This window comes from Lactuca saligna, chromosome 5 (genome assembly GCF_052625555.1).
Source record: "Lactuca saligna cultivar CGN05327 chromosome 5, ASM5262555v1, whole genome shotgun sequence".
NCBI lineage: Eukaryota > Viridiplantae > Streptophyta > Magnoliopsida > Asterales > Asteraceae > Lactuca > Lactuca saligna.
The window spans coordinates 144,753,084-144,773,585 of NC_136421.1; the positions used below are offsets into that span (position 1 = coordinate 144,753,084).

The following is a 20,502-nucleotide window of genomic DNA, read 5'->3' on the forward strand; positions in this document are numbered from 1 at the left end:
TCTTGACCCTCAAGCAAGGTACTAATTCGGTTACTGTGATTACCCGAAAGTTTCATGAGAGGGCGATGTTCTGCCCTGAGCAGGTGTCTACCGAGTAGGCACGCATGAGCCGATATTTGAGCATTTTGAGGAGGGATATTCGGGAGTTCGTATCGAAATCAACTTACCGGATATTTGTTGAGCTTCAGGTAAATGCTCGGAATAGGGAGATTGAGTTGGAGACTCAGGCCAGGGAGGAGGCCGAGTCTCGGGGGATGGACATGCGGCCAGCACAGTCTCAGTCGGTAGCCAAGCGTGCAAAGCCCGCCGATTCGAGATCTAGAGGCCAGAAGGGCCGCACTTGCGGAAAGTGCGGCAAGGGACATGATAGGGTTTGTCGATCTGGTATTTGCTACAAATATGGTAAGGAGGGGCATATAGCCAAGGATTTCCCCAAGGGATTCATGGTTTGCTTTCATTTCAACCAGACAGGCCATCAGAAGGCCAAGTGTCCGCAGCTGCGAGGGACAGCACAGGGAGCTCAACAGGGATCTGCCCCGGCCGCTGTGCGCACCACTGAGGTTTGGCCAGCAAAGGCCAAGGCACCGAAGGCTCGCGGGAGAGCCTTCCAGTTGACAGCGGAAGAGGTCCTTGCAGCACCCGATGTCGTGGCTGGTATGTATTCTTTCATTTATTTATGTTGAGTTTGAGGTGTTGTGCTTATATTATGATATGCGTAGGTACTTTTCTTGTGAATTATGTACCCGCTTTTGTTTTATTTGACTCGGGTGCGAGTCGGTCATTTGTTTCCTTGGCATTTAGTCAGCACATCAGTATCCGACGAGAGGCGGTAAGTCGACCTCTGCGAGTTTCGATAGCTAAAGAGTGAGCAGTGTATGCTACGGATGTGATTCGGGGTTGTATACTTGAGATCTTCGGTGTGGAGTTCCCAATAGATCTGGTCCCGATTGCGATGGGGGATGTATGTGTCATAGTGGGCATGGGTTGGTTGAGCCGATTTGGAGTTGTTATAGACTATGAGCGTCAGTTGGTGACGATACGAGACCCTAGTGGGGGAGTAATTACGGTGTACGGTGAGGGTACCCGATGCGGGTTAGCGTTTTGTTCGGCTGCCAGAGCAAGACAGAGTTTGCAGCAGGGCTGCAACGAGTTTGTAGCCTATGTGATGGACACACGAGGGGCCGTTGGGAGGCCAAGTTCGATTGATGAGGTCCCGATAGTGTGCGAGTTCCTAGATGTTTTTCCCGAGGAATTGCCGGGTGTACCTCCCGAAAGGCAAGTAGAGTTCTGTATCGATTTGGTTCCAGGGGCAGCACCTATCGCCAAGGAGCCTTACCGCCTTGCGCCACCAGAGATGCAGGAGTTATCCTCGCAGCTTCAGGAGCTGCTGGGAAAAGGGTTTATTAGACCGAGTAGCTCACCTTGGGGAGCGTCGATCCTTTTTGTCAAGAAAAAGGATGGTTCACACCGGATGTGCATTGATTACCGGGAGTTGAACAAGTTGACGGTCAAGAACCGTTATCCGTTACCGAGGATCGATGATCTATTCAATCAGTTGTAGGGGGCGTCTTGGTTCTCCAAGATAGACTTGAGGTCGAGATATCATCAGATGACGGTTCGGGATGAAGATATCTAGAAGACGGCGTTCAGAACTCGTTATGGGCATTACAAGTTCGTGGTGATGCCTTTTGGGCTCACCAATGCACTGACAGCATTCATGGATCTCATGAACAGGGTGTGCAGGTCGATGCTGGATCGGTCAGTGATCGTGTTCATTGATGACATTTTAGTGTACTCGAGATCTAGAGAGTAGCACGAGGAGCATCTGAGAGAGATTCTCGGGGTATTGAGATCGGAGAGGCTCTTCACCAAATTCACCAAGTGTGATTTTTGGTTACGAGAGGTCCAGTTCTTGGGAAACCTCGTTAACCAGGATGGGATATTGGTCGATCCGATCAAGATTGAGGCAGTTATGAGATGGGAGGTGCCGAGATCACCCACCGAAATTAGAAGTTTTCTAGGGTTGGCTGGCTATTATCGAAGATTTATCAGAGATTTCTCCAAGATCGTCGTGCCTCTCACCAGGTTGACCCGGAAGGGTGTTTCTTTTTTGTGGGGTCCGAAGCAGCAGACCTCGTTTGAGACACTTCGCCAGAGATTGTGCGAAGCCCCGGTGCTATCCTTCCCGGAAGGGCTGGAGGATTTTATGGTGTATTGTGATGCATCGATATCGGGGTTGGGTGCAATACTTTTGCAGAGGGGCACGTGATAGCGTATGCGTCGAGGCAACTGAAGCCTCATGAGGCGAGTTATCCCACCCACGATTTGGAGTTGGGGGCATTGGTGTTCGCCCTCAAGATCTGGCGTTACTATTTGTATGGGGTTCGGTGTACCATCTACACGGACCACAAGAGTTTGAAGTATTTGATGGACCAACCCAATCTGAATATGCACCAGATGAGATGGTTGGATGTGGTAAAGGTTACGATTGTGAGATCCTATACCACCCTGGCAAGGCTAATGTTGTAGCTGATGCCCTGATCCGTAGGGCGGAGAATGCCCCGATTCGAGATATTTGTATGCGGTTGACAGTGATGACTCCGATGTTGGACACCATTCGGGAGGCCCAGGCAGAGGCCGTGAGACCGGACAACCGTAAGAGGGAGCGGGTGATAAGGCAGGTGCCGAAGTTCATTACCGATAGTCACGGGCTGATGACCCTTCAGGGTCGGATTTGGGTGTCGTATGCAGGCGAATCGCGCACCACCTTGATGGAGGAGGCACATAAATCAATATTTTTGATCCATCCCGGGGCCATTAAGATGTATTTGGATTTGAAAAAGGATTATTGGTGGCCATGTATGAAGAGGGATGTAGCATGGTTTGTTGAGAGGTGCTTAACCTATCGCAGGGTTAAGGACGAGCACCAGCGACCGCATGGCATGTTGCAGCCACTTGAGGTTCCCCAATGGAAGTGGGAATATATTTCTATGGATTTCATTACAAAATTGCCGAGGACCGCGAAGGGTGTCGATGCAATATGGGTGATCGTCGACCGGCTGATGAAGAGCGCTCACTTTCTTGCTATCAGTGAGAGCTCTTCTGCTGAGAGGCTGGCAGAGTTGTATATGAGGTAGGTGGTATCGCGGCATGGTGTACCGATCTCAATTGTGTCAGATCGAGATGTGTGTTTCACTTCCAGGTTTTGGAAAAAGATTCATGAGGAGTTGGCTACTAGGTTGCATTTCAGTACCGCTTACCACCCACAGACGGACGGACAGAGTGAGCGGACGATTCAGACACTCGAGGACATGCTTCGGGCCTGTGTGCTGGACTTCGGAGGGAGTTGGGACATGTATCTGCCTTTGGCTAAGTTTGTTTTATAACAACAGTCATCATTCGAGTATCAGTATGCCTCCCTTTGATTTATTGTATGGGCGGAGGTGTCGGACTCCCATCTGCTGGGGAGAGGTCGGGCAACGAGTTTTGGGTAGCACTGAGTTAGTACTTTATACGACAGAGCAGATACAACAGGTCAGACAGAGATTGTTGACAGCTCAAAGTCGCCAGAAGAGTTACGCGGACAGGCGACGATCCGAGCTCGAGTTTCAAGTCGGGGATCTCGTACTCCTGAAACTGTCTCCTTGGAAAGGATTGATTGGATTCAGGAAGAGGGACAAGCTGGGGTGAAACATCCAAAAATTCAATCCAATTTGAACTTTTCAAAAACAAACCAAATTCATTAAGTTATTACAAAAAGGTTTTCAATACATTTATTATTAGAGTATTCCAGAACCATAACATAAAACATAAATATGAGGAGCGGTACGATCACGCCTTTGCCTTGCCACGGTCTCCTGAAAATACCTGAAACATTTAAACCATAACTGTAAACCCGAAATCCTAGTGAGGATACCCCCCAAATACCAACCACATATACCATACACATAACAAGACATATCATAACAGAACATAGAACAGCCATGCACTTCGGGTCTACTGTGTGACTGGTCTGCCGCACCGGACCTTCAGTCCACCTGGTCCACCCTCCGAGTCTAGCCATATCCCTCGAGTCTGTAGTGTGGTTGGTCCGCCCGCACCGGGCCTTCAACCCACCTGGTCCACTCTCTAAGTCTACAGTATGACTGGTCCGCCCGCATCAGGCCTTCAGTCGGCCTGGTCTACTCTTCGAGCCTCGGCACGTATGGTCCGCCCTCATGGGGCCTACAACCTATCCGGACCGCTCGTTGGGTCTTCGGGATAACCGGTCCGCCCTGGGTATGTTGGCCTACAGCACAAAGCAGGACCCGCCTCAACCCAACCCCAATCAACCATCCATGTGCACATAAACATATAACCACATAACAATTAATCATCAGTCAACCGATCTAGCAAATCATATACATAGCATACTCTAAACAGGATACCGACCTAACCGGTCACTAACTTATACCATCCTAACTACCAGGATGAAAGCATAGCAAAGCAATAACACAACAACACTGCCCGGATTACAATTCGATAAAGGGTCGGCCTTGGTGCCTTAGACCCTGTCGATATAGTGAGGATAACTCACCTCACAATTGCTGACTAAAGAGATAAGATCACGCTGTTCCAACCTCTGACACGAACTCCACCACTGATAATACCAAAAGACTGAACTCAATATATACAAATAATTACCAAATTACCCCTGGAAGTTAACTCTTGGTCAAAGTCAAATTCCTCAGTCAAAGTCAACCTTCCTGACTGACTCTACTCGCCGAGTTAGCCTGCTGACTCGTCGAGTCCCTATGCTCTGAAAACTCCCATATCGCGACCCAACTCGCCGAGTCCCACGAACTCTGAGTCACCTCCTGTTCAACTCACCGAGTCACCCCTCGGCTCACCGATTCACAACTCAACCAAAACAGTTAGGACTTCGCGACTAGACTCGACGAGTCCAAGAACAGACTCGCCGAGTCCAAGGCAATCTTCAACAGACTCGCCGAGTTGTTCTTCCAACTCATCGAGTTCCTTCCTTTCTTCAACCAACTCGCCGAGTACACCTATGTGACTTGCCGAGTACCTCTAGTTCTTAATCCATACAGAGGCGTTCCAAGCCATGCAGGGTCTCCAATCCGTAGATCTACTCTTATACAAGCGATCCATCATGTAAAGTGGCAAACTTTACGTGAATGCAAGGAGATCTAAGCATAATACACTCTAGGCTAGGGTTTGGGACAAAAAGGCTTCATCAACAACTCTTGAATAGGGACTTTATGCTCTTTTGGATCATCACTACTCTAGATCTGAGGTAGCAACCTCAGATCCAACCTCCAAACTCGAGATAGCACTAGGTATACTCCCAAAAATCCTATAAATGATAGATCTAGATGGATAACAGCTCAAGCAACAAATCATTACCTCAAGAGAAGAGTCCAACAGAAGAATAAGCCAAAACCTTGTAAAGCCCCTTGCTCTAAGCCCCTTAATCTTCAAAGATCTCTTCAACAAACACTCCTTCAAGATCCAAATGCTCTCTAATTCTCTCACAAACGAATATTAGGGTTTCTGGACTTCAAGGGAGAGTAAAGAGGATGGGGAGAGGGTATTATGTTCTTTATATAGGGCTCAACCCCTGGGATTAGGGTTTTTTCCACACAGCACCAACTCGCCGAGTCCAACCACCGACTCGCCGAGTTGGCCACTTAACACGCGACCAGAATCGCGACCCTACTCGCCGAGTCTACCCATGGACTCGCCGAGTTGACCATCCATATTTTCACTTTGAACCCTGAACTTGCACTCCTATACTCGGGATGTTACATGGGCCCCCGATATATTGGGCCGTTTAGGGTGATCGCGAGGGTGGGCAGAGTAGCATATCGTTTGGAGCTACCTGCGGAGTTGAGCCAGATTCATGACACCTTCCACGTGTCTCAGCTGAGGAAGTGTATAGCTGACGAGTCGGCAGTGGTACCGTTGGATGATATCCAGGTGGACACGAGTCTAAATTATGTTGAGAGGTCGGTCGCAATCATGGATCGGAAGATCAAGGTTCTGAGGAGCAAGGAAATTGTCACACCACCAAACCAAGGATGGTGGAAACGTCCGGGGGTGGAGGACTTCATGTATAATATCATAACCACAATTTCATTAGTAATTTAAGCAAACACAACCAACATATATATAATTGAAAAAGTTACATCACTTGTATGAATTACATGTTTCAAAATCAATTACAATATGTTGACAAAATATGAAAAGTTTGACGCCTTAACGTCCCCTCCTCAAAAGCACTTGATTACTTGTTTAGTGATTTCCTGAGAATACAAGTTATTTGAAAAGTGTCAACACAAAGGTTGGTGAGTTCATAAGTTTTTGCTATAAAACTTAATAGAAGTCTTTCTCATGTAAATGTTGCGTTTGTTTCAGAAAAATCCGATATTTTCCTTAAAATCCGTATAATGTAGTCTTATGACCAAAGACCAAAATGTATAAGAAATCATTCTTACTTAGTAGAAATGTCATGAGTTTGAATTGATAGAAAAAGTGAATTTAAATCAAACTAAAACCTACTTAGGTTTTATGAAATCCCGTAAACTTTATGAATTGTTATCTCCCTATGTGAGTCGCTATAATCATACTATGACTATGTGAACTCTCCACGACGTTTCTCAGGCGCCGCGAAAATGAAATGACATTTGTCACCCGTAGACCTGCAGGTCCCACTGTAGCTAGCAGCAAGGTGTGGTGTGTCAAACCCAATATAGATCTATATACAAGTATCACGTTCTCCCTCCAGGAGACTCTGACTATAACTACCAGGAATTATATTCCGCACTCGGACGTACGAAAAGAGAGAATGTCTCACAATTTAGGGTAACAAGTTTACGTATGATGTGTGTGAGTGTAAACCTTTTCTGTATGAATGTACTTTTTTAGTACGAGTGTGTTATACAATATGTCATAAACTATACCTATTATAGTTTATCTAAAACGTTTGTAATATGTAAGAACTCTTTTATGGAAATGTATTAGTGATATGAATTTATTAAACTATACTTTTTATAGTTTAATATACGTGTTCTAAAATGAATGAATAATATTTATTATGAATGACTTAGTTTTAGTTCATGATGATAAACTAACAAAGAAACACATTCAATAATTAGAACTTATGATTAAACACTTTGCTCAACATAATACAAAGTGTTATGATATTTACATGCTATTGGCTAACTTTAGCCATTCTGCACTGTTTCGGAAAAATAATAGAAAAATCATACGAAGTTGAAAACTAGATCCGTAAATTCTGGGAGTTCACAAAATGTGTCTAGTTTATGCATAATTTTTATCACGATTTTTAATGACTTCCAACTTGGGTGAAAAAGTCCATAATCACAGACTGGTCCGGATTGTTGTTTGAAATGATAGGCAGTTTTGTAAAAATCACCATAAATTGTAGAAAAATCGTATGGAGATGTGCAAGTAGTAATTTTAAAGCTAAGAACTTGAACTATTTTCACCTTGTACAGTTTGGAAAACAAAAATGTTTAAGATTCCCAAAACAGTCCGTGAATGGAGTTGAAATTTTCTGATGAAGGCTGTTAGAAAATTTTAGTTATGTTCTTGGTGTTTTAACTTGTATTCCCCCCTTAAAAACTTGAGAAAACATGAAAATGTAGGGGTATGAACTCACCTTAAGTGATTTTAGTAGATGATTCTTGAAGAATGGAAGTGTTTAACTCAAGAACACTTGGAGATACCTTGAAGATTTTTGAGAATCTAACATCATAGTTATGGAGTTTGTGTAAGCAATCAATGATTTGAGTAGAATGAAGTGAAATAATCATAAGGAGGATGAATTATACTTACTAAGAGTGGAAGAACACTTGAAAATCAGCCTTGAATCTCTAAATTGGTGTAGAAAAAGTTTGAGAGAAAAGTGGTGTTTGATGCTTAGTGAAATGAGAGCAAATGAGAGAAATGAGGAGAGAGGATGTTTGTTCCAGCTCTAAAAACGTGGGAATGAGTTTAAATTGAGTGTAAGGGACATTGAAGTGACCTAGGTAAGGTGGGGAGGTATGGCTGGTCATAGAGTGGGTGTGGGGTGGTTGCTTGTGTCATAAGTTAAGGCAAGGTCAACACTCCACCTTAAATAAATCCCCCATTAGATCTTTATTATTTAGATAATGATTTTCATCAAAATATGTTTAAATTATGAATATTTAGGGTTTATTATGTTAAAATATAATTTCTAGAGAAAATCCCGCTTTAAAATCACGAAAAACGGGCTTAAAATGTTAAAAATATCAAAAAGGGGCTAAAAGTGACAAATTTCCGAAATCTGGCCGAGGTTCGGCCTTCTGATGCTGAAACTGAGAGGAGAGAGGGCAGAAACCGAGAGGGGAGAAGAGAGAGAGTAGGAACCGAGAGGGGAGAAGAGAGAGAGTAGGAACCGAGAGAAGAGAAGAGACAGAGAGGAGAGAAGAGAGAACAAAGACCGAGAGGGGAAGAAAGGCGGGAGGCGAACAGAAGTAGAGAGGCGACAGAGAGGAGAGGAAGCGATAGAGAGCGAGAAGTGGCGACAGAGAGCGAGAAGCGGCGACAGAGAGCGAGAAGCGGCGACAGAGAGCGAGAAGCGACAAAGAGCGAGAAGCGACAGAGAGGAGGCGACAGAGACCGAGACTCGGTCTCAGCTACAGGGGTTCGGTCCTCCGGGTTCAGCCAACAGAGGCTCGGTTCGGTTCCTAGGTCTCGGCCTTAAGGAGCTTCGGCTCATTGAGAAGGGTTTCGGTTCCTAAGGTCCATTTTTCTCGTTTTTACCCATTTTAAGCCGTTTTTGACCCGGTTAAGGGTCGGAATGACCCGAATGATTCTAAAAAGTTACGGGAACTTTTTGAGAGAGATTTGGGAGAGATTTCTCATACTTGGAGAGATTTGGGAGAGATTTGACATTCTTGGAGAGATTTCTCATACAGAGAGATATTTGAGAGAGATTTGGGAGAGATTTCACATACTTGGAGATATTTGGGAGAGATTTGACATTCTTGGAGAGATTTCTCATACAAAGAGATATTTGAGAGAGGTTTCACATACTTGGAGAGATTTGGGAGAGATTTGACATTCTTGGAGAGATTTCTCATACAGAGAGATATTAGAGAGATTTCACATACTTGGAGAGATTTGTCATAGAGAGAGATAGAGTGAAAACGATTGAGAGAGGTTCCATGTGTGACAACTGTGAGTGTTTGGCCCCGCAATGCACGGTTCTTGAGTCCCGTTAAGTTAAGATTAAGGATCCTACACACTCCCGATGAGTATGCAACATGGTTTTTATCAGTTTAGTTCATTGATTAGCACTAAGGCTCATGAAATTTTAACACAAGACTTTTCCCAAGTGATGTTTTCCCATTAATATAGCAAGTTATACAGTATGAACATAACACAAACCCTAATACACAAGGTTTAATCGAGTTGACCGGTTTGACTTGATGACTTGACTTGACTCAAGATTGACGATTGTCATAGAAGTGCCCCTGGTTCAGGTTCAGTGGCAGCATCGAAGGGGGTCCGAGCTGACTTGGGAGTCGGAGTTGGAGATGTGAGAGCAGCATCCGGAGTTGTTTTCGACATGAGACTTCGAGGGCGAAGTCTTGTTCCAGTAGGGGAGAATTATAACATCTCGAATTTCAGGTAAAGCTATTTAACCCTTCTACCTTTTCCAAGTTGTCAAATTAAGTCCCTTAAGTAAAAAGTTAGGCTAGTGAGTACGTTGGGCGTACAGAGGAGTACGTTGCGCGTACTCACGCACTTAGTTTGGACGCGGACTCGTTTGGGTAAGCTGGGCATACCCAGGGTTACACTGGGCGTAGAGAACCCATGTGTAAACCCTAATTTGGGGCTTGAGCACTATAAAAAGAATGTTATGGCCTTGACCTCAGCCTCCATTACAAAGAGTGAAACCCTTATAGAGAGTCCTCCTTTGTTTCTAGCTAGTATGTTGGTGTTCTAAGCTTCTAAGTGTCATTTCAAGGTGGTGGAAGAGAAGAAGAGGCCATTTTGGAAGCTAGAAGTCTGTTGGAAAGAGTAAATGCGAGCTTTTCAGAGGTTAGAGCTTCTTCCTAAGGTAAAAAGCTCAAAACTTGCCTTGTCATTTGTGTTGTGTGCTTCTTGGACCAATTTCTAGGGTTTTTAGTCCCAAGATGGAGACTTTATGAGCAAATGGTCTCCATTGGCTTAGATCTATCATATTTCATGACTATAAGAGTTGTATGTTAATAAAAATGTAATCTTGGATGTAAATATTGAGCCATGCATGAGATATAGACCTTTGGAGGAAAAAGGAAAAGTGTTAGAGGGTGTAGGGACCTTTACAGCCATGCCAAGGCTTAAAGGTTCCGAGTTTATGGGATAAGAGGCTTAAGGAGAGCCAGATCTGGAAGTTGAAGGAGTGTCTTAACCGTTTAAGACCAAAATCCTTGGAATGGCTGAAACTGAGACTTACGCTGGGCGTAACTCTCAGTACGCGCAGCGTAAGGGGTTGAGACCCCGATTGTGGTTTGCCGGCATACGCCCTGCGTACAGAGAAGGTACGCGCCTCGTACTGCCTCTTGTTGACTTTCATTGACTTTTAGGGTTTTGTTTAACCTTGGGACTTTTGGGTCAAACAGGGGTAAAATAGTCTTTTACCCTTCTGTGGAAATCGTAGAGTGGATTTAATCTAGCCTTTGAGAGCCGTTATTTATTTGAGAGTATTGTTATGTGTTTAGGCAGGGGCTAGACTAGTGCGTTCGAGTGCAAGATTATCCGAGATACCGAGGTGAGTCTTCTCACTATACTGTACCTGGAAGGGTACCTATGTGTGACCGAAGGTCTTATATGCTATGAGATATATGTGCTACCTGCTGATATGTGATATGTATGCTATGTATGATATGGACCGGAAGGTCGATGCGGGTAGGACCGAAAGGTTTACCGGGATTCGGGACGGAAGTCCCCTAAGACACTTAGACCGGAAGTTTCCACAGAGTTATGGCCTGGAAAGGCATATGTATTGTATGTGGTATTTTGGGGAACTCACTAAGCATTTATACTTACAGTGTTGTGTTATGTGTTTTAGGTACCAGTGAGGATTGAGGGAAGGCGCTGGCTTGATTAGTACACACATGAGGAGTTTTATATATTATGATCTTGGGATGTGATGTTATGGATTGTTATGTGTTACAATGGAACTTTTATAACTATTATGAATGAAATTGTGTTTTCAAAATGTGAAAAATTGTTTCGAAGTTTACGTTGTTACATACATGTTATTTGTTAAAAAAATTCACCACATGCATCGAAACCCATTTCATCCCTTGTGAACCGAACACCAAACCCATTCTGCATATACCCTTGAAATGTCATAAATACATGTGATTTGTTAAAAAAATTCTGGAAAATCGTTTTAAAAGTCATTATAATATGACTTATTAGAGTGTATACCTTAATGTTTCCAGCCTCTTTGACGACATCTACAAGTTTGAGCTGAAAGAGGATTTGATGGTTACAAATATAAACACCGAAGACTACACATATCACCACGTATACTTGCTTTAAGGCTTCACGGATCACTGAATGAACCAATGACTAGTCAGGCTCCTCGCTTCTTAAAAGATAGCCACATCACTCTGATCTCCGATCTCCTGAGAATGTATGTCTTGTGGCCTTGTTGTACTCTGACCCTTTTCAATAAGTATCTTGTTGCCTCAATGAATCACCATTGTCGGTCTCCCTTTCCAAGTGAATCACCCCAGACTGCTTATCTCACATGGAAGTAATCACCCTTAAAACACCCATCGACCACCTTCACTTGCACCGTTGAACACCATCCCCGCCACCTCCTTCGTGAACCACCATTACTAACCATCATTGCTTCCATTACCACCTACACATCCGAGAAACACAACCACTTAAGTTGCTACTGATTTTAAGAAAAACACATGCAAATTCACTTACCTGAAATCAGGGGATCGTGAGACCGCTTGTCGCTTCCTTTTTGAATTCGCAATGGTGTGGTCAGTGGTGGTTGGAGTCGGCAATGGTGCAATGGCCTAAGTGGGAGATGGTAGATGGTGTGATTAGGTTACATCGGTGGTATATGTTGAAGCGTCGAAATCGAGAGGTCAAGGATGAAGGCGCCAATTAGGTTACCCACAATAATAGGTCACCACAAGGTTTTACTTGAGATATCCGGTTTTATTTAAACAAATGATATTTTTTATACTGAAAAAACATTAATAATATTTTACTGTTTTTTGAGCATTTCAGAAAATGTATTAGCTTTTAATGTCATATTCCCTGCTGCTAAATATTTAATATTTAATATTTTCTCCTTCTAATCCATTTAATACATAGGTTTCTAAGTTCTAAATAACCTATTGTCTTCACAAAATGGAACAACAAGCCCCATATATTTATTCCAATTTAGATTAGATAAACCGATAAAAGACTATTTTTATTCGAATGGCAAAAACACGGCCCACCCCTAATTCCACCAGGAGAACATAATAATCCCATCAAGCATCTTCTATATCGATTAGCTTTACAAAGCTCAATTATTTCCACATACGCACGATTTCAACAAAAAGTGGTTTCGAAATCCATTTATACCTGCAATTGTCGACAGATCCGCGATTCTGAAACTATTGCTCGATAGCGTCCTAAATTTTCAAGTTGCTGGATCTATATGCACAACCCAGTTCTAAAACAGTAATTTCAAACATATTTCATCCTCAGCGGATTGCTGTATCATTCGCTCAATCGATCCTGTTTAATCAGGTATGATCTTGTATTTAAAACCCTAATTTCCAAATAAACTAGTCAGATTGGTGCTACTGGATCCGATTTCGTTCTTCCGAACTTGACTTTTAATCAGATGCTTTCCTGTATGCGTGGGCTTCCTGCTTTTAGGCCTTTCCGTGTGTAATGATGGTTCACATCTCAAATTTCAATTCATACATACACACGCCACATATTCCTTTTACATACGTGTTCTTCCTGGATCAAATATTGTAATTTGATCGACACGCTATGCAATAAGTGAATTTACCTAGTAAATTGCATGAATAATTTTTGTATCTAGTTGAATGTTTAGATACAAAATCTTGTTGATTGTAACGCAAATTATATGAAGCAGCTTACTGATATGATTGTAGACTGAACGTATATGACTCTTATTCTCTAATCTTTTCTTTAACTTCTGGCTACTTCTGATGTTGACTCCCAAAACATAAAAACTAAGTGTATTTCATGTTCTTCACTTCTGTAATATGTAGGGCTGAAAGCATGGGGGCACTTATGTCAAAGTTTTGGTTCATGATGTTTCCTGCAAAGGAATACAAGATTGTTGTTGTTGGATTGGATAATGCAGGGAAAACAACAACACTGTATAAGTTGCATTTAGGTGAAGTGGTGACTACTCACCCTACTGTTGGTAGCAATGTGGAGGAGCTGGTTTATAAGAATATACGATTTGAGGTATTTTTAGCTTCTTATTCATTCTGCAAACTTAAGCTTCTATGTTCATTGTTCAACCTATTTCACACAATCAACTGCAAATGGTAAGTTTGGTTTCACCAACATAAATTTGCAACTTTTCGATCCTATATCACTTTGTTATTCTAAACTCTTCAAATAGAAAAGAAACAGAATCTATCATAACTCTTTTGAAAAGCAATTGCTTTCAATTATGTTGTGGGAATCATATTTAAAGTTTGTACAACAAAAAAACTACATTTTTTCTATATAATTGGTAGATTTTTCAAAATATGATGTTATCATAGAAACAAATAAAAGTAGTATGCTTTAATGAACACACGGGTTAAGTGCAAGTATAGCACTGTACTTTCATATTTTTGTAAATTATAGCATCCTACTTCAACATTGTAGACATTCTACTTCTGAAAATTTACCTAATTATAGCATTCTACTTCCATTATTTTAGTATGAATACATTTAAAATTGCTTTTTATGCAACACATATATATATCCCTCTTAATGAAATGCAATAATTACAGTTTTGAACCCTGTAGTTTTTGACTTAGGAAATGACTGAATTACTTTTGGTCCATCTAGTTTTTATGCATTAATTACTGTTTTGGTCCCTGTAGTTTTTAAATTAGGAAACGACTGAACCACACTTTTGATCCATGCAGTTTAATTACAGTTTTCGTCCCTGTAGATTTTAATTCGCATTAATTACAGTTTTGGTCCCTGTTGTTTATAACTTAGGAAACGACTGAATTGCATTTTTGGTCCCTGTAGTTTTTAATTTAGGAAATGACTGAATTATACTTTTGGTCCATCTAGTTTTTGTGCATTAATTACTGTTTTGGTCCCTGTAGTTTTTAATTTGCAGTAATTACAGTTTCGGTCCACGTAGTTTTCAAATTAGGAAACGACTGAATCACACTTTTTGGTCCCTGTAGTTTAATTACATTTTTGGTCCCTGTAGTTGTTGATTTGCATTTATTACAGTTTTGGTCCCTGTAGTTTACAATTTAGGAAACAACTGAATCACATTTTTGGTATACATAGTTTTCACGCATTAATTACAGTTTTGGTCTCTGTAGTTTTTAATTTATGAAATGAATGAATCACACTTTTGGTCCCTGTAGTTTTTAATTACATTTTTGGTCCCTGTAGTTTATAACTTAAGAAATTACTGAATTACACTTTTGGTCCCTGTAGGTTTATGCATTAATTACAATTTTGTTCCCTGTAGTTTTTAATTTAGGAAATGAATGAATTACACTTTTGGTCACTATAATATGTAATGGTAATTTACAGTTTTGGTCCTTATGGTTTGAAACTACTATTTTAACCCCAAAATCAACAAATCAAACAGGTGTGGGATCTCGGAGGGCAAGAACGTCTTCGAACATCATGGGCAACATACTACCGCGGGACCCACGCGGTGATCGCGGTGATCGATAGCACAGACCGCGCTCGAATCTCAATCATGAAAGATGAACTTTTTCGGTTACTCCCAAATGAGGATCTTCAAAATGCTGTTCTTTTAGTGTATGCAAATAAGCAAGATTTGAAGGATGCAATGACTCCAGCTGAAATAACTGATACCCTTTCACTTCATAGTATCAAGAATCATGATTGGCATATTCAAGCTTGTTCTGCTCTTACGGGCGATGGGCTTTATGATGGGTTGGGTTGGATTGCCCAAAGAGTTACTGGGAAAGCAACAAGCTAGAGAAAACTCTTTAAGGGCGTAATCGTCATTTTGTTGAATGTTTTATTGTTTGGATTATACGTAAAAGAGACACTTGTGTGCGATTTGGTTTTGAAAATTCCTTGGGTATTGTTTTCTTTTTCTAGGGTTGTGTTTGATGATGTGGATGAAAATAGTATTTACGTCTTTTGCACAGATGAGAGACCAAGTCCATGTAGACCTGTTGATCCGTGTCATGAAAACGTGTTAACCATAAATTTGACATGATACAAATACACGAAGAGAAATAAGCTTTATCTTAATTTTCAAGATGTATTTGTGTTTGTGTATTTGTGTCGTGTCACTCGCAGATTCGTGTCTCGAATTACCAGGTCTAAGTTCATGCCCTATCTTTTTAGATGCTGACAAAAAAGAAAAATGCAATTTTTGCCATATTCACATTTTTTGTTACATGGGATCGGACAAGACTAGATAGATTGCTATTTTAATATTAGAAGCGCATTTATGTCTTTTAAATAGATGGTAGATTGAAAATGGTTCCTACTTAACATTTGTTAATTTTTTTTGGACAAAATTTTAATTTCTATCTCATTGAGGTTTGTTGTATATCGTAGATTTAGTAGAAAGGTAAAATAATCTTTTCATAAAAATCTACTAGCTGAAAAGTTAGTTTTACCGTTAAGACCATTCATGAAATTTTGCAAACCACAAACCATTGGCATGACATGTCAAGTAAAAATACTTTAAGTGTGATATTTTACAAGCTATAAGGTGTTGCCCAACGGTACCCGGTGTTGCTCTCCCTCCTTGAGGTTGAGGGTTCAAGTCCCGTCGTGGATATAGGTGGATTTAAGGTGTAGTTTAGGAGTACGTTAGATTTGCCGTTTCAAAAAAAAAAAAAATAATAATAATAAGGAAAAAAATAAATTTTGTCTAAGTTTTATGTCCCACCTTGTTCTATGTTTTTTTGGTGGGACAAAGAAACCACAAATTTTACTGATATTATTTGGTCAGTTATAGTTTTTTATTTTTATCGATGAAGGATTTCTTTTCTCTGGTAATAAATAATAAATTGCAAATATGAAATAACAATCAAAGAAATTATAATTTATGTTTTTTATACAAATAGAAAAATGGAGTGCCATATTTTTTGATAGAATAAAAGAAATTATAATTTATGTCTATCGGCATTCGTCCCAATCTAAGCCTAATGAATGTCATGTGTTCGGTCTTTCAGGCCTCCTACATGACAAAGGTTTTGTTAGTCTTTTGTGGCTTAGGATTACCGAAGCAATTGGTTGTGTTAAATAATTGAAAGCACTCAACCAGTATTCCAGTAAGTAAATAAAATTAGATCTCATAAGCACACAAGAAATATAAAATTTTATTAAAGGTAAATAAGAATTAAATAAATATCAAAGCCAATATTTGTTACCGATTTAAAAGTTTATACATAATTTTGCACTTCCAGAAATTCACAAGCCTAAAACGCCTATACTTTTTTTCCATGCTACCACAACATCAAATGCCCTTCTAATATATTTTAGTCGAACTAAATTGGTTTTCATGTATAATTACATCACTATAAAGAATGTGGTCACAATATGCAGCATTTGCAATCCGATTTATCGTTTGGTCCTTCAAACCATCTATCCCATAATGGGTTTGTTGGTCCGTTCGTTCTGCCAAAACAAATAAAAATCATCTGACACATTTAGAACCTAACATTTATACAGGACAGGACATGACAAGACAAGGGAGGACAACACAGTTTGTAGTGTGTTTAGCATGCATTGAATTTGGACTGAGACTCATGGTTCGAAAAAAGTGAGGGCAAAATGGTCATTTAACATGGATTTAACATTCATTTATGAGTCAAGGACTAAAAGCGTTATAAAAATGTGAATTTTGGGACCGAAAGAGAAAGAAGATTTGTTTTTGGACCAAATCCGAAAATTGTACTAACTTGGATTGGTACTAATGTCAATAAAAAGTAATAAGAATAATTGATAAAAGCAAGTGAGGGTAAATAAAATTTTACATTGGAAGTAGTGGATCCGGCTTGCTTTCCGCGTCAATAAAGATTCTAGTGAACACAACCAAAAGGGAAGTTAGAACGTTGTGTGAATTGGTGTTAAGTTGGTTCAATTTTATTTGGCTAAATGCAAGAAATAGCAATGTACTTTGACAAATCTATCCAATTATAGCATTGTATTTTAATTTTTTTTGTTATTATATTTATGCGAGTGAAAATTGCCTCGTATTTGAATATCATTGCTATAATTCGACACAATGTTGCCATAGAAAGAAATGAATGTTGATGCTATAGTAAACAAATCAATGAAAGTACGTTGCTATTTCTTGCGTTTAACCTATACAATTCATACTTACGCGCTGCATACACTTGAAACTGTTTCCATATTCTCAAGTTGTTCTAGCTCCTCCTGCATTACATCAAATCGAGAAATTATAATTCTAAAAGTCACTAGGATAAGTTAACATAAGAAATGTCAAATATAGAGACATTGAGATTATTTCTCATTTTATCCCAACAATGCGACAAAGGTAAGCATATAACTTTGGAAATGACATCATGGTGTTATTTCTTGACTTAATCTAGTAAGTTATATGCAAGTTTGACTTAAAGCAAAAAGAACGATTTAAATGGAAAATTAAGGAAAGAGAAATTAAATATCCTACAACTTTTGTTCCTACAAATCCTCCTATCAATTAAATGATGACATTTGTCATATTAGTATATTAAAATATCATTAAATGAACATTAAATGTTACACATGTCACTATTTAATTGGGTAGGAAGATTTGTAGGAATAAAAAGTAAGAGGATATTTGATTTCTCTTAAGGAAAATGAAACTTTCTAGCTAAGTCACTTTTTACAAATTTGACACTTTCTTTTTTCCTTCCATTTCCATAATCATGTTATTTTTTCAAATATCTTTTAAGCAACATTTATGTTCAAATATTTGTAAACAACATTATTTTTTCAAATATCTTTTAAACAGTATTCATGTTCAAATATTTTTAAACAACATTTATCCATATAGCACATAATCTAGTAAGCTACTATATATGGGTGTGTGTTTTTTTTTTTACTTGATGCATACATAGAAACTTAATAGTAGTTAATTTCATGGATCTAAGTCTAATCTTTTACAAACTCTAGTGTTTTAATGGAAATGTGAACAGATTAATCAGTCAAACACAACAGACTCCAAACTTGTTCACAATTTGTAAAAAGAATATCAAAGTAATCATAAATCATTCCATACGATCTATTATCCTGTAAAGAAAAAACCCACATATTAAATATTCGATAATTTCGATTACTTCAAGATTACAACTTTCCGATAAAATCGCAATCAAAAACAAAAACCCATGTAATAAAAAATAAAAAAATAGTATATAAACGTCATAAAATTAAAGAAAAGAAAAACCTCTAAAGAATGAGATTCTTGCTCAAGCCTCTTCAATGCAGCAGAAATTCTATGCTTCCCTCTTGTGTCTGCGGCCATCGATCTCACCTGTTCTGATCCTTCTGTCTGCATATCTTTTTTGTCTCCACAATTACAAAATCAAATCTTAATCGTAAACCCTAAAGAATCAGAATTGGATGAAATCGAATAGCCATCGCAAGATTATTCAACTGCAAGACAAAAAGAAAGGAAAAAAGAAGGAAGACTTTTGATGGGAAAGGAAGGGGTTGGTGTGAGTGCGATTTTTTGGCAGGAACCGAGGAACAATGAGCGACAAGAAGAAGGCTTTTCTGGGATTGTTATCTTTTTTGTCCACAATTAACTTTGTTTTATATACATATATATAGTAGCTCAATTTAATCGAGTTTTTACTGTTTGTTGTCGACTTGTGGTTGTGGCTGGGGTCTGGGGTATTACTGGTGCGATTGTCGGTAGAGAACGGTTAATTACCTAATTTAATTATGAGTTGGGTCGGTTTTTTTTTTTTTTTTTTTTTTTTTTTTTTTTTTTTTTTTTTTTTTTTGAAAAGATAACTAGACACGAGCCATTTATTCTTCTTCTTCCCATGTACCCGAAGAAAGAGACGAACACAATCAATATAACATGTAATGGCCTAAATTTTTTGTTTTTAAAACTTATCCAAATCATTCGTTAAGTTGCTCAGAATTAACATCAAATCATAATATCCAAAACATCAGAATACGAATATATCAAATGCGGAAATCATGAGGAGAAGATGTTGTGCATCACGCTGGATATAAAACTTAGTAAGTTCTCCCAAGTACCACATATCCCACACATGAAAGAAGAAAATACTATGGGCCAAAGCATAATCATATAAAAATTTCCTACCATGGGCCAAACCATGGTCTTTCCGTTCAGTGCCGAGGGTCAAATCTTGATCTTGCATATAAATACTAGGGGTCAGATATAACTACCAGAGGTCAGACCATGGTCTTTCATACAAATGCTAGGGGCCATATCTTGGTCTTCCACATAAGAGTAAATTATTGACATCGTCCCTATGGTTTGGTCAAAATTGCACGTTTGGTCTCTAACTTTTTTTTTTGCACTTGGATCGTCCCTGTGGTTTGATTTTGTTGCGGTTTTTCATCACTTACATATATAAAATTAGGGACCAAACGTGCAATTTTGACAAAATCATAGGAACGAAAAACATTACAAAATCAAACCACATGGACGATCCGAGTGCAAAAAAAATTAGAGACCAAATGTGCAATTTTGACCAAACCATAGAGACGATTTTAGTAATTTACTCTCCACATACTTATCACAAGGCATTCAACATTCTACACAACAAACAATGGACCGACATTGGTGCCTTCGACCCATGCATCTAGTGAGAAAACTCACATCAATTGCTGAAAAATCAGATAAATACTCAGGCTGTTGGACTAGAAAAATCCCCACGGTAACTAAAAAACAAAACCCCAATTAATAATTGGTACATAACCCAAAGTTGAAATCCTACATTACTCGCCTAATGTCCAAGATAAAAAGAACCAATTTATCATTTTCTTTTTAAGCCTAATAAAATCCTAGGCCCAATCCCAAAGATCATCTAAAGTCGAATATGAGGCCAAAATTAGAAGTGGCCCATTATCATGAAAATCTATGGTCCAACCCAACAAGCAAAGCCCAATGATTTAAGGCCCAAAAATCACCCAAGCTGGACTGCGCCATACGCCAAGCTTACCAACTGGTATGCGTAGTGTACTCATTTGGAGCGGGAAAGGGTCGTGACTGAGGTGCAGTACGTGTAGCGTACACAT

At 39.6% G+C, this 20,502-nt stretch overlaps 2 protein-coding genes across 2 annotated transcripts; one reads left to right on the plus strand and one right to left on the minus strand.

The window, feature by feature from the left end:
- The first annotated feature begins 12,664 nt into the window (after positions 1–12,664).
- Positions 12,665–15,359, plus strand: ARFC1 (ADP-ribosylation factor C1). Its single transcript, XM_078956787.1, has 3 exons — positions 12,665–12,807; positions 13,305–13,506; positions 14,876–15,359. The coding sequence occupies exons 2-3, from the start codon at positions 13,315–13,317 to the stop codon at positions 15,233–15,235; spliced, it is 552 nt and encodes a 183-aa protein (XP_078812913.1). The 5' UTR covers positions 12,665–12,807; positions 13,305–13,314; the 3' UTR covers positions 15,236–15,359.
- Positions 15,360–16,576: 1,217 nt separating this feature from the next.
- Positions 16,577–19,037, minus strand: LOC145045013 (guanine nucleotide-binding protein subunit gamma 2-like). Its single transcript, XM_078993366.1, has 4 exons — positions 18,671–19,037; positions 17,606–17,658; positions 17,256–17,300; positions 16,577–16,896 (listed from the first exon to the last, which is right to left on the minus strand). Exons 1-4 carry the CDS (start codon positions 18,779–18,781, stop codon positions 16,812–16,814), a joined length of 294 nt encoding a protein of 97 aa, XP_078849492.1. The 5' UTR covers positions 18,782–19,037; the 3' UTR covers positions 16,577–16,811.
- Between the last annotated feature and the right edge of the window lie 1,465 nt (positions 19,038–20,502).